This window comes from Anolis sagrei, chromosome 6 (genome assembly GCF_037176765.1).
Source record: "Anolis sagrei isolate rAnoSag1 chromosome 6, rAnoSag1.mat, whole genome shotgun sequence".
Taxonomy (NCBI): Eukaryota; Metazoa; Chordata; class Lepidosauria; order Squamata; family Dactyloidae; genus Anolis; species Anolis sagrei.
Genome location: NC_090026.1, coordinates 115970776 through 115986130, shown reverse-complemented (window position 1 = coordinate 115986130; position 15355 = coordinate 115970776). Strand labels below are relative to the sequence as shown.

The 15355-nt window shown below is 42.7% G+C and overlaps 1 protein-coding gene across 4 annotated transcripts in view; it reads left to right on the top strand.

Annotated features, from left to right (window-relative positions):
• Positions 1 to 8353: 8353 nt before the first annotated feature.
• PFKP (phosphofructokinase, platelet) overlaps positions 8354 to 15355 on the top strand; it is a 69410-nt gene continuing 62408 nt past the window's right edge. For 3 of the 4 annotated variants that reach the window (XM_060782541.2, XM_060782539.2, XM_067470365.1), the window contains exon 1: positions 8757 to 8920. In XM_060782541.2, the coding sequence (XP_060638524.2) occupies positions 8839 to 8920 (82 nt within the window). In that variant the 5' untranslated portion in view covers positions 8757 to 8838. Of the gene's footprint in view, positions 8921 to 15355 lie in introns of all 4 variants that reach the window. The other variant, XM_060782540.2, reaches the window with a different exon arrangement.

Below are 15355 nucleotides of genomic sequence, written 5' to 3'. Positions count from 1 at the left end.
TCCATTTTAAAACATGGTTAAAAACATTACATAGCTTCTGTCAGCAGTCAGAAATGAATAACCATTTCTTTCCAAATGAATTCACACATTACAGGTTGAATATCCCTTATCTGAAATGCTTGATATCTTATTTTGGATTTTTTTTTGTGGGGATTTTGGAATGAAAGAACTTGAAGATGAGCCCCCAAGTTTAAAATAAAAATTCATGCATATTTCACATAAACATTAAACATATAGTTTGAACACAAATTTATATACAATAAGTTTACTAATTTTGTCCATGAATCAGTTTACTCACATTGAAATGTCAGAAAACAAATATGTCATGATCTCAGTCACCCAAGTGGACAGTTTAGGACTTTGGAAAAATTTGGATGTTGTAATTCCATATAAGAAGTACTTAACCTATATTACTTTTTAAATGACAACTCTTTTGGATATTGGAATTCTGGATAAAGCAGTGTGTACTGACATTATTACTTTTTTTAGATTTATTCTCTGCCTTTCGACACTTAAATCAAACAGTGATGGCTGTTGTCGATGTGTATCTTCAAGTTGTTTCCAACTTTTGGTGACACTAAGACAAGCCTATCATGAAGTTTTCTTGGCAATTTGTCCAGAGAACGTTTGCCACTGCCCTCTGAGGCTGAGAGAGTGTGACTTGACCAAGTTACCTGGTTGGGTTTTCATGGCCAAGTGAGGATTTGAACCCTGGAGTCCTAGGGTGCAGTTTGACACTACTTTAACTGCAATTGCTCAGTGCTCTGGCGTCATGGGAGTTTTCTCTGCCATAGCATTGAGCCATAGCAGTTACAGTGGTAAGGTAAAGGTAAAGGTTGTCCCCTGACATAAAGTGCAGTCGTGTCCGACTCTAGGGGTTGGGGTTGTCCATAGACACCTCCAAGGTCATGTTGCTGGCAGGACTGCATGGAGTGCTGTTACCTTCCCGCCAGAGCAGTACCTATTGATCTACTTACATTTGCATGTTTCAAACTGCTAAGTTGGCAGAAGCTGGGGCTTTCAGTGGAAGATCACGCCGCTCCCCAGATTCAAACCTGAAACCTTTCGGTCAACAAGCTCAGCAGCTCAGCAGTTTCACCCACTGAGCCTACAGTGTAGATATACCCATTGTCCAGCATTGCAGGTGCACTAAATGCTCACTAAGTTTAATAATATAATAGTAAAATTCTTTTTTTTTATCCACAAAGCAAAAGTATAAATTTAAAAAACTGTTACTGAACTCCTGGTTGTCAAACATACATTATTGATGGGTCACCCGTCTTTGATGGATTCTAAATTGTACAAGTTTTGGATATTTTCATCTAACCCAGGGTGCAGGGAGGTAGATAGAATTGTTTGCCAATCATGATTCTAAATGTAATGGTTTTCAATTACATGTAATGGTTAAAAATTAAAAAAACAACTACGAAACAACTGGAGAGATGTTAGCCAGTAGAATAAAGCTTGATAAATAGATATTCTGATTTCTTTCCCCTCCAAAGCAATGTTAGACTGGTTATTAAGTCTTATCTAACTGCACAGTTTGGTGCAATAACAGGAGGCATGTGAATCAAAAAGGTATTCAGATGCTGTTTCATTAGTTTCCATCATTCCTGGCCATGGCCTTGTAAGGCTGCTGGGACTCGTAGTCCCGCAATAATGGGAAAGCCACACAATTCTCTCCCTTGATTTACAGGAATGCATTCTCCAGCTCAGAAAGCATAGATAATGATCTCCTTGCCTTCTTTTGGTAGAACATTTCGGCTATTTCAGGCCAACTGCTTCTGTATCACCACCAACATTGTGCTTCCCTCCCACTCCTTGTTCTGGAAGCCAATTTTTTCCCCTTTGAGGAATCATGTATCTTACAAAAACAAAGCACTGTTTTGTATATTTTGTTCTTTGACTTGCAGAGAAGCAAAGCCTTCCCTCTGATACTTTGACCGCAAGTCCTTAGGTTCTCTCACAAGTTGTTTTCTTATTTGTTAGTATTTTAAACAAGATGCCAGGATGCTTTTGTTGTGCCAATCCCAACCCATCTCACCTTCAACCCTCCTCCCTGTGCAATTTGAGATAATCCTTGCATTTCTGATGGGATCATTGTTAAGACAAGAGATACTGCAGGCGAGATCTATGAACTTATTACAGAGTCATGAAGGGAGTTCAAGGAGTCATAGAAGCCAGATAAAATGTAATACAATACAGAAAGATGCAAAATGTGACTCCTGGCTACAATTTTTTCAAAGAGCAGTGAGACGTGAAACAGGTCTTTCAAGTGGGTGATAGCATAATTGTATAAATGCTCTGTATTGAGGTGTGTAGTACCACTTGTCTATCAAAAGTCAGTTCCCTGGAGTCACAACCTTCTCTTGGGAGACTGTTTTTGTTATATGTATAACAAAATACAAAATCTACAAAATGGTTATAGTTTTATTACTTACTTACTTACTTACTTACTTAGCTGATCCCTCATTGTCTGAGTAACATTGTCTTCCAAGAGCAGTGTCCTGGTGGTGGGTACATAGGTGACTGTGGAGCCCTATTCTTAACCTGCATGTTCTCCCGCAGTGAGGGCATTGGTTTCCGGATTGAAGGCGGTCACGGTCAGGGCTGGCTTGACACACCTTCTTCTTGGCATGTTTCTCTCTTTTGCCTTCCATTCGTGTCTCTTCACATTCTACAACACTGCTGGTCACAGCTGACCTCCAGCTAAAGCGCTCAAGGGCCAGGTCTTCCCAGTTTTCAGTGTCTATGTCACAGTTTTTAAGGTTCGCTTTAAGTACATCTTTAAATCACTTTTCCTGTCCTCCAACATTCCATTTTCCATTCTTGAGTAGTATAGTAACTGCTTTGGGAGACGGTGATTGGGTATTCAGGTTGATGTCAAAGTGTTGATGTCAAAGATTGTAATAGACATTGTTATGTGTGTGTGAGAGAGAGAGAGAGAGGACTTGAGCATTAAAACACATTATGTGTTGTGAAACCTTTATCTTTGCCAATGGATTGAATGGTGAGCTCCAGAAATCAGTTCTCAGGTTTCTCAGCATTGGCTTTATTGGCTAGGGATGCTGGGATTTCCTGTACAATATCTGGAGAATCACATCACTCCCACCTCTGCATTTAGGGTTGCATCTACATTGCAGAATTAACAACTATGCTTCAATACTATGGCATCCTGGGATCTGTAGTTTTACAAGGTTTTTAACCTTCTCTGCCAAAGAGCGATGGTGCCTCATCAAACTACAACTCCCTTCATTTCATAATACCGAACCAATATCAAGCAAAAAGTGGGTGCTAGAAAAAATATCATACAAAAGCTGACTGGTAGGGCTGGGCGGTTTCGTTTCGTAATTTCGTAATTCGTTAAAAATTCGGTTTTTTTTATAACGAAGCGATAATGAACCATTCAGGAGCAACTAAAAAATGAAACAAATTTTTAAATTCGTTTCGTAATTGTTTCGAATTTGTTTTGTATTCGTTTCGTTATCGTTTTGAAATCGTTTCGTTATTATTTCCGCATGTCTGGGGCAAGTTTTATAGTTGTTGTTTGTTTAATCAGTGAAAAAAATTTATAAATATCATACCAACAGTCAACAACAGAGGGAGAGGGAAGCTTCAGAAATTCCCCCTGTCCCATTTGGAGGTTTTTTAGCGTATTGCACAGTCACGTCCGCCATTACCGAATCGATTCATAATTGTTTCGTAATTGTTTCGTATTGTTTTGTAATTTACGAAATTTTGTAAATATCAAACTTTTTAAAAGAAAAAATTCAGAATTCTTTTAAAAATCGAAACGCAAAAACCCCCAAAAACGAATCGGTTTTAGAAACAAATTTTTTCCGTGGTTGCCCAGCCCTACTGACTGGCACAACCTGGGGAATGTGGAAAGTGGAATCCACAACATGCGAGTGTGGAAAAGAGGAAACCACTGACCACCTGCTGCAATGCCACCTGAGCCCCGAGCCCCGCCACCTGCACAATGGAGGACCTTCTTGCAGCAACGCCAGATACTGGTCAAAGGACATTTAATCAACTACCAAGCTTGCAAACTCTGTTTTGTCTGTTTGTTAAAAATTTCTTAAAAATGTAATACAATTGTCTGGTTGCTGACATGATAAATAAATAAATATATCACAACAATGAAAATATTTTTTAAATGCAGCCAAGACAGATTTCCCATTGTCTTTTTAAGCATTGTAGATAAAATTTTACTTTTAACAGTTATAATTTTTCTTATAGGTGGAAGTTGCAGATGAGCAAAGCTAGAATGGAACGTTTCAAGCATTCAAAAGATCTTTGAATGTGTTTTTCCTGCTTCTTGGCAGAATGGGATGGCCCATGAGATCTTTTCCAACTCTATGATTCTATGATTCTATCTGCTGGAGATGAATGTGGGAGTGGAAGGGAAGAATTTGGCAGTTGATGACAGTTGGTTGGAAAAGACCAGCAATTCTGTTTTGGAATTGTTATAGTCTTTATTTTATTTTTCCTGTGAGAAAAGAGTGTGTTTGATAGGCTTTACTGCCGATCATATTTCATTTTAATTTTACTCTGACTCAGAGCGATCAGCAGAGACGCAGAGATGTCTGAATGTAAGTCCAGCAGGAAGACTGAGAAAGTATATGATCTCTGAGATTTTAACACCCAGGGGCATTTATTTGATAACATAACAAAGAGAGAGGGAGGTTACTTTTAAATGTTACTAGTTATAATTCCAATGCCAATTTTGTTGCCGTTATGATTCTTTTAAAAAATAATAATGTTATGCTTCTCATAAATGACTATCTATAGTGGTTAATTTTAATTATTTCCTTTAAATTCCTAAACAGTTTAATTTAAAACCACAAAACATGAATACATTTGGATAAAAATCAATAAGACCTCAAAGAGTTTTTTTTTCATGTCAGGAGCAACTTGAGAAACTGCAAGTTACTTCTGGTGTGAGAGAATTGGCCATCTGCAAGAATGTTGCCCAGGGGGTGACCAGATGTTTTGATGTTTCAGTATCCTTGTGGGAGGCTTCCCTCATGTCCAAAAAAAACCCCATTGTTGGATACAAGAAGCCTCTAGGACAGTGGCTCCCAAACTGTGGTCCATGGACCACCACAAGAATGAAAACATGGTCCATGGCCTAACCATTACTACACTGTTGCCTCGAAACCAAGCAGCAACAAGAGCAACTGGTCTCACCAAACCCTCTTATAGTGCCAAGGCAACGGGGATGTCGGGAGGGGAGAGGCTGACTACCCACGAAAGATTACTACTACCACATCAGCTCTAGATTATTAAATATGGTTTTTTACGGGCGAGCAGATGGCAACTACTGGATGGTATATGTTTTGTATGAGAAATTAGAGTTGATGTGGTCTATCCAATGCAATTTTCTGAATCAAAATAGCCAAACCAAATCTAAAGTTGACCAAAAACTGATTCGGAATCCTTTTGGTACTAATGTTGGAGAGTGGTCCCTGGTCAGAGTGTTCCTGGTCAAAAAAAGGTTGAGAATCACTGCTCTGCGGGGGCATCTACACTGTCAAAGTGGTTTGACACCACTTTGACTGTACAATACATTCAATTTTGCCATCCAAAAATCTACACTGTAGAATTAATGCAGTTTGACATCACTTTACCAGCCACGGCTCAATGGTGTGGAATCTTTGGAGTTGTAGTTTGGTGAGGCACCTGTACCCTTTGGCAGAAAAAACTGCTGGAACTTGCAGTACAACAACATCTGGAGGGTCATATCATTCCCACCTCTGCATTTAGGATTGCATCTGCATTGCAGAATTAATGCAGATTAATACCACTTCAACTGCTATGCATCTATGCAACAAAATCAGAGGAGTTGTAGATTTCCAAAGTTAGGCCTTCTTTGCCAAAGAGTGCTGGTGTTTCACAGAACTACAGCTCCCATGGTTTCATTGAATTGAGCCACGACAGTGGAACTGATGTTGAACTGCATTAATTTGACAGTGTAGATACACTCCTGTGACTTACTATAAACATGCATAAGGTGGGACTGTTAGTATGCTGCCTGGATGTCATCTGTTTGTACTGCTGATTGCTAGATTTAATTAGAATTCACTTAATTCAATTACTGTTGCTTCTTCAGTGACACAGCTTTCCTGTAAACAGCCAATAGCAAACATGCTATTCTTTGAAAAGGCCCTCTTTCTATTAGAAGACATCCAAATTTACAATAAAACAATTTAGAAGAAGCCCAAAATTACAATAAAGCAATCAGGACATAAATTTATTATATGCAAAGCAGCTTTTGCTGACTTGCATTTGCATGAGAGTTGGGAAGGAAAAGGGTGGCACACAGAGCTGAGTTTTATACACTTTATGTGTCTATAACCCAGGTAGGATATAACTAGATTAACTCACTAAAATCCTATTATGATAGAAGCATTTAGACCTGCTGCCACTGTTGGGAAGCTCAGAACGATATGAAATATTATTGTTGATTAGGTCCAATTCCGGATTAATGTATTCCTACTTGAACCATACGCAGGCGATCTTATTTATTGTTCCAGTCTCTGTAGTTATCATTTCCCAAGCACACAGAGAAACCTGGGGTGTATCTATACTGTAGAATTGATGTAGTTTGGCACCCCTTTAAATCCCAAGGCTCAATGCTGTGGAATCCTCGGATATGTAGTTTGGTGCAAAACTAGCACTCTTTGGCAGAGAAGGTTAAAAACCTTGCTAGACTAGAGCTCCCATGTTTTCCTAGCACTGACTCATGGCAAAGTGGTGTCAAACTGCATTAATTCTAACTGTGTAGATGCACCTAGCGGCCCCCTGATGGTGCAGCAGGCTAAAATGCAGAGCTGGTGAACTTGCTGACCGAAAGGTAGGCTGTTAGGAATTGTGGGAGTTGAAGTCCAAAACACCTGGAGGGCCAAAGTTTGCCCATGCCTGGTCAAGATGCAGTTTAAGAATGGATCTATACTATAAAGCCTTATATCCCAGGATTTGATCTGAGATTATCTGTTTTGGACTGGATTATATAAGGCTTCATTTACACTGCCATATAACATCCAGATTATCTCCTCTATATTGCATGAATTCTATACAGCGGATCCATATTGCACAAATTCTATACTGCGGATCTATATTGCATGAATTCTATACTGTAGATCCATATTGCATGAATTCTATACTGTGGATCCATAATGCATGAATTCTATACTGCAGATCCATATTGCACAAATTCTATACTGCAGATCTATATTGCATGGATTCTATACAGTAGATACATATTGCATGAATTCTATACTTTGGATCCATATTGTATGAATTCTATACTGCAGATCCATATTGCACGGATTCTATGCAGTAGATCCATATTGTATGAATTCTATACTTTGGATCCATATTGCATGAATTCTATATTGTGGATCCATATTACACAAATTCTATACTGCAGATCTATATTGCATGAATTCTATGCAGTAGATACATATTGCATGAATTCTATACTGCAGATCTATATTGCATGAATTCTATACTGCAGATCTATATTGCATGAATTCTATGCAGTAGATACATATTGCATGAATTCTATACTGTGGATCTATATTGCATGAATTCTGTACTACAGATCCATATTGCATGATTTCTGTACAGTAGATCCATATTGCATGATTTCTATACTGTGAATCCATATTGGATGAATTCTATACTGTGGATCCATACTACATGAATTCTATGCTGTGGATCCATATTGGATGAATTCTATACTGTTGATCCATATTGCATGAATTCTATACTGTAGATCAGTGGTTCTCAACCTGTGGGTCCCCAGATTTTTGGCCTTCAACTCCCAGAAATACCAGGCCAGGAGGAGATAAGGAAATTCTTGGATTAGGAAGCAGGAGGAGGAAGGAGATGGGTGGGAAGCTTAGTCCTCTTTGACACTGCCTTATATCACAGGTTCTGATACCAGATTATTTTATTATCCCAAATTATATGGCAGTGTAGACTCATATAATCCAGTTCAAAGTAGATCACCTGGGGTCGGATCCTGGGATATAAGGACAGTGTAGATGGGGTCTCAGTTCAGAACAGTGGTTCTCAACCTGTGGGTCCCCAGATATTTTGGCCTTCAACTCCCAGAAATCCTAACAGCTGGTAAACTGGCTGGGATTTCTGGGACTTGTAGGCCAAAGGGTTGAGAGAACCACTGTTGTAGATGCCTTCAGGCTTCCCAGGTGTTTTCCTCTTACCCTGCGTTCTCACCCAAGCATCTCCTCACCTCCTTGGCATCCCTTCAAGACAACCTAGACCGAACCCTCCAAAGCCCCGCCTTCGAATCCAATTGGCCGATCCGTGCTGCCAGTCAAGAGCCCAGAGGAGTGGCCAGGCCCCATCTGCGTAGGGCTGTCACAGGGCAGAAGGAAGGAACCCGTGCCCGAAACGAGGAGGAAGGGGGTTTTGCTGCTGCTCGGGGCCGGCAGGTGGGAGCATCCTCCCATCCATCCTTCCTGGGCTCCATCCCTTCTCGTTCTCTCCCTCCTTGCAGACACCAGCCAGGTCTTCTATTCGGTCCGGATCCAAAGCGTGCGCGTCAACACCTCGCCCGGCAGCAGCCCGCCTCCCGCAGAGGAGCAGGAGGAGGAGGAGGAGAAGAAGGGGAAGGCGAAGGAGAAGAAGGAGAAGAAGGAGAAGGGCGAGGAGGGCCGCCAAGGCACGCAGGGCAGCGCGCCGCCTCGCAAAGCCAAGTCCTCCCGGCGGGGCTCGGGTGCCAAAGGAGCGCGCGCTTCCTCCAGCGCGCCCCCGTCTTCCTCCTCCTCGTCGTCCTCCGTCCTCCCCGCCGCCGCTTCCTCTCCCAGCATGCCGGACAAGAAGTTCTTCGAGAACCTCTCCGGAGGGGGAAAGGCCATCGGGGTGCTCACCAGCGGAGGAGACGCGCAAGGTACACCCGAGAGGAGCCCCATCCCCACCCAGGCGAGCCGGACTCCCGCTCCCAGCATGCCTGGCCATTGGGACAGTCGGCAGGGGCTTCTGGGGGTTGCAGTCCCGAACACCTGCAGGACCCAAGGCTGGGAGAGGGAGGGAAAGAGGAAAAGAAAGGAAAGAGGATAAGAAAATGAAGGCCATGTAAAAGAAAGAGGAAAGGAAAGGGGAATGGATGGGAAAGGGAAAGAAAGAGGAAATGAAAGGCGAAAGGAATGAAAGGAAAGGAAAGAGGAGGGGAAAGGGAAGGGAAGAGGAAAGAGGAAAGGAAAGAGGAAAGGAAAGAGGAAAAATGAAGGGCGAGGAAAAGAAAGAGGAAGAAAGAGGCAAGGAAAGGGAAAGGAAATGAAAGAGGAATAGAAAGAAGAAATAGAAGGGGAAAGGAAAGAGGAAAGGAAGGGGAAAGAGGAAAAGAAAGAGGAGATGAAAAGAAAATGAAGGGCAACTAAAGGAAAGAAGAAAGGAAAGAGGCAAGGAAAGGGAAAAAGAAGGGAAAAGAATAAAAAGAATAAAACAGAAAGAAGAAATAGGAGAAAGGAAAGGGGAAAGGAAGGGGAAAGAGGAAAAGAAAGAGGAGAGGAAAGAAAATGAAGGGCAAGTAAAGAAAAGAGGAAAAGAAAGAGGCAAGGAAAGGAAAAGGATTTGAAAGAGGAAATGGAAGGGGAAAGGAAAGAGGAAATGGGGAAAGAGGAAAAGAAAGAAGAAAGGAAGGGAAGGGAAAGGAAGGGGGAAAGCACAGATTAAAGGGAAGGGGAAAGGAAGGGGAAGAGGAAAGAGGAAAGGAAGGGAAGGGAAAGGGGAAAAGAAAGGGAAAGGGGAAAGGGAAGGAGGCAGTTTGACCTCACTTGAACCGTCTCCACGGCTCACTCTATGCCTGCTCTAAGCCATGGGATTCACAGTTTGTCGAGGCACCAGCATTCTTTGGTCGAGAAGGCCAAAAACTACAACTCCCACAACTCCATCGCACTACAGTTTGAAGCATCTGCATCTATACCGTAGAATGAATGCATTTCTGAGCGCCGTGACTCGATGCTGTGGAGTCCTGGGAGTTGTAGTTTGCGAGGCCACCCGCCCTCTTTGGCCCAGAATATCATTACAACTTCTATGCGATTCCAACTCATTCAGTCTATAACACTCATTCTACAGTGAAGAGCTGGACCAGAGGGATACAGTCCTTGCTGGTGTCCTCACCAAACTACAACTCCCAGCACTTTAGAGCATTCAGCCAAAGATCAAAATCGTCCCAAGCTGCATGCATTCTACAGTGTAGATCCTCTTGATCCAAGAGTTCTGATCTAACAGGCTTCTCGCTGGGGATGCCTGGAAGCTGAGACCGGAAAACAGTGCCGCTTCCGGGCTAAATAAGGCGAGTGTTGCCATCAGGAGGGAAGCCGGCGGGAGGCTTTCTCTTTCAGCGGCAACGTGCGTGCTGGGGCGTGAGAGGCAGGCTCTCTTCCTTTTCCTCCTCCTCCTCCTCTTCCCCTCACATTCCCGGACGTGTGACCAGCCTTTGAAGCATGGCTCCCACCACTGGGCTCCGCTCGCTATTGTTTCAGAGAGAAGGAGAGCATCAAGCGATGGGAGCACAGCAGGGGAAAGAAAGGAAATGTATTGGAAGCTGCCCTGCTCCTTTTCCCTTCCTTTGGGTTGCATCTACGCTGTGTAGTATATCACTGCAGCCAGGCACCACTTTATCTGGCATGTCTCAATACAAGCAGTCCCCAAGTTAGGAACAAGATAGGGTTTGGAGGTTTGTTCTTAAGCTGAATTCGTATGCAAGTCGGAACAGTTATGTTTTTAAGGGTGAATCCAGTCTCTTTCTCATGTGTATGTTTGTGTGTGTGTGTGGATAGATAGATAGATAGATAGATAGATAGATAGATAGATAGATAGATAGATAGATCAGTGGTTCTCAAGGCCCCAGATATTTTGGCCTTCAACTCCCAGAAATCCTAACAGCTGGTAAACTGGTTGGGATTTCTGGGAGTTGTAGGCCAAAAACATCTGGGGACCCCAGGTTGAGCACCACCGATATAGGTAGATAGGTAGGTAGATAGATAGATAGATAGACAGATAGATATAGGTCATGTCAGGAGAGACTTGAGAAAAAGCAAGTCGCTTCTGGTGTGAGAGAATTGGCCGTCTGCAAGGATGTTGCCCAGGGCACGCCAGGATGTTTTGATGTTTTACCACCCTTGTGGGAGGCTTCTCTCATGTCCCCGCATAGAGAGCTGGAGCTGATAGAGGGAGCTCATCCCCGCTCTCCCTGGATTCGAACCTGCAACCTGCTGGTCTTCACAAGACCCCTAACAACCCAATGTATGTTATCCACTCAAAAATTTTTTTGTCATTTGGGAGTTGTAGTTGCTGGGATTTATAGTTCACCTACAATCTAAGAGCATTGTGAACCCCACCAACAATGGAATTGAACCAAACTTGGCACACAGTTCTCCTATGACCAGCAGAAAATTTGGAAGGTTTTGGTGGGCAGTGTCCTTTGGTTTTGGAGTTGTAGTTCACCAGAGATCACTGTGGACTCAAACAAGGATGGATCTGGACCAAACTGTACACAAATACTCAATATGCCCAAATGTGAACACTGGTGGAGTTTGGGGAAAATAGAATCTTGACATTTGGTAGTTGTAGTTGCTGAGATTTATAGTTCACCTACAATCAAAGAGCATTCTGAATCCCACCTATAATAGAATTGGGCCAAACCTCCCACACAGAACCCCCATGTGGGCCACAGCAATGCATGGCAGGGGACAGCTAGATGTGTGTGTGTGTGTGTGTGTATACACACACATACACACACGTGTTTATATGTATGTGTATACACACACACATATATATGTACACACATATGGGTGGGTCAAAAAGTTTTGCCTCCTGCGTCATAAAAACATTATGAATGAACCTATACCAGCAGAAGTTGCTACAGATCACAGCTTGAACTATCCTCTACAAAAAACTACCGTTCAACATAGTCACTGTCAATTTGTACACATTTGTGCCATCATTTAACCCAGGCATCAAAACCATTTGCTTCGTGACCCATGATTTGAAAGCAGTTTTAAGGCCATTCAAGTCATTGAATCTGAAACTTTGTAGGTTGTCTTTCTGGGGTCCAAACCACTCAAAGTCAGAAGGGGCCACATCATAAGCATTCTTCAAGCGATTATGGATTTCCTCAGGTGCACAACCTTCTTTTGCCAGAAATTCAACTCTTTCTTTTAGCTTCAGATTCATGGTTCTAATCAGTTGATGGGAAAAAGAAAGACCCTATCAGTAGAGTAAGGTTCCCTTTATCATACGATGCATAGATAGTCCAGTAGCTGGGAAAGAAAGAAAAGGTAGAGCGACAGAGGCATTACTTTTTGACCCACCCATATGTGTTGGTGTGTAATGCATGTATGGAAGCTTTGGATAGCACAGGGAAGGTTTAACACCCTTGTGGGGTTTATGTTGCTGTCTGTGCCCCTGTTCAGAAGATTTCATCTCACTTCCTGTCCCTTGGATTTCGCTTGTTTTGGAATCCAAGATTGGAGAAAAAGCTTGAGTAGAGGCACCTTTTTCGCACGATAATAACTCTTCCAGAAGTGAATTTCTCTGTCTAGAGGCAGATTTCTCTCACGTCCTGTTGTCTCACCCCCCTCTTCTTTGCCATGAGCTGTTTGTAAGTCATATGTTTGTAACTTGGGGACTGTTTGTAACTATGGGATCGTGGCTGTTTAGGTATTTCGCCTTCTTTGCTGTTGCTTCACCATACTATAACTCCCATTGCCTTGAACCATGGTAGTTCATTAATTCTACAGTGTCGATATACCCCTAGAGGTACCCTTGAAAACAGCCTTATAATTAACTCTGGGGTGCCAAACTGTAAACTACTCGGTTGTTGCGAGTTTTCCGGGCTGTATGGCCATATTCCAGAAGCATTCTCTCCTAACGTTTCACCCACATCTATGGCAGGCATTCTCAGAGGTTGTAAACTCCTTATTCATCTGAGAGTGTAGAATCATAGAATCATAGAATTGAAAGAGACCTCATGGGCCATCCAGTCCAACCCCCTGCCAAGAAGCAGGAATATTGCTTTCAAAGCACCCCCGACAGATGGCCATCCAGCCTCTGTTTAAAAGCTTCCAAAGAAGGAGCCTCCAGCACACTCCAGGGCAGAGAGTTCCACTGCTGAATGCTCTCACAGTCAGGAAGTTCTTCCTCATGTTCAGATGGAATCTCCTTTCTTGTAGTTTGAAGCCATTGTTCCGCTTCCTAGTCTCCAGGGAAGCAAAAAAACAAGCTTGCTCCCTCCTCCCTGTGACTTCCTCTCACATATTTATACATGGCTATTATATCTCCTCTCAGTCTTCTCTTCTTCAGGCTAAACATGCCCAGCTCCTTAAGCTTCTCCTCACAGGGCTTGTTCTCCAGACCCTTTTAGTTGCCCTCCTCTGGACACATTCCAGCATGTCAATATCTCATATGGTCTGATGTGGTTTGATACCACTTTAATAGCTCTGATTCAGTGCTATGAAATCATGGGAGTTGTAGTTTGGTGAGGCACCAGCACTCTACAGCAGGGAAGGCTAAAGACACACAAACTACAACTCTGAGGAACCCATAACAATGAGCCATGGCAGTTAAAGTGTCCAGGTACAGTAGTTCAAACCCATGAGTTACAGAAACAGTGCAGGTGGGGAGAGGATGCTTTTCTGGGATTTCAAAGCCACATTTTGGGTTGATTCACACCCACAGTCTTGCTTTGGCTTTCCCATCTTTTCATAAACCCCCATAGGTGCCATTCCAAAGGAGCTTCAACTTTAACCCTGTGAGGAACTTGGGCGCTTTGAACTCAGTTGTTTACTTCATCCATACCTTAATTGTATCAGGGTCCAACTCAGGGATGAACCCAGGTAGGAGGCACCTGTAGCGGTGCCATGTGTTGGATGCACTGTAATGATGCTCATACCTACTTCTGCCTCTCATTCCTAACTTCCCTGAGAGTTGGGATGTGTTTGCCAACAGGTGGGATTGCGTTTCCAGACACTCCCTCTTCCAGGTTTAGCCTGCCAAGGTTCCAGAGTGCATCTACACCAAAACATTAATGCAGTTTTGACTGCCTTGACTCAGTGTTATGGAATGCTGTAGCTTTACATGGTCTTCATGAAATCATTCAGTGCAATAAGTGGATGTGGAATAAGTGCAATTATGACCAGAATGGTTCCTGAACTATGATTTTGGATGGTGTAATTTTAAATTATTGCTTTTAATGTTCAGATATTTTAAACTTTTTGGTCTTTAATGTATATGTATTTTATTTGTATGTTTGCTTATGCAGCATTGAGTTGTTGCCTACTTGTAAGTCGCTCTGAGTACCCTTCCAGGGTGAGAAGGGTGAGGTATAAGTATAGTAAACAAACAAACAAATAAATTCAGCCTTCCCTGTCAAAGAGTGCTGGTGCCTCACCAAACCATAACTCCTATGATTCCATAGCCATAGATCATCTGGAGAGGCCCTGCTCTCAGTCCCACCTTCTTTGCAAGCGCGATTGGTGGGGATGAGAGACAGGGCCTTCTCAGTGGTGGCTCCTTGGCTATGGAACTCCCTCCCCAGCAACATCAAGCAGGCTCCATCCATTCTGGCTTTCAGAAAAAAAGCTAAAGACTTGGCTTTGCACACAAGCATTTGAAAAATAAGTTACTACAGGTTTTGATATAGTCTGAATTAAGGATTTGAACAAGGTTATCAGGTGATCGGATGAATGGAACTAGGCACTTTATATGTTTTTAATTTGTATACCATTTTATGTGTTTTATTGATTAACTGTAAATCGCTTTAACTGTCGGATATGTTTTATTGTTTATTGTTGGTTTTACCGGCATTGAATTCTTGCCAGAGCAGTATTTTTATTTATCGAAGCAAACCGAGGGTACATTTACAATGTATTTCAGAAAACCCAAAGTTTAAAACTTGGCATTATACTAAATGTCCTTTGACCAGAAACTGGCCACTTGGAGTGCCTCTGGTGTTGCTATAAGAAGGTCCTCCACTGTGCATGTGACAAAGGCTCAGACTGCATTGTAATAGGTGGTCTGTGGTTTGCTCTTTTCCACACTTGCATGTTGTGGACTCCAACTTTGTGGTCCCATTTCTTAAGGTTGGCTCTGCATCTCGTGGTGCCAGAGCGCAGTCTGTTCAGTGCCTTTCAAGTCATTCAGTGTTCTGTGTGCCCGGGGGGGGGGGGGGGGGTGTCTCTCATTCAGTATCAGCCATGGATTAAGTTTCCAGGTTTCAGCCTGCCACTTTTGGACTCTTGCTCGCTGAGGTGTTCCTGCAAGTATCTCTGTAGATCTTTGAAAACTCCCCTCGGGTGAGAAAGGCGGGGTAAAAATGAAG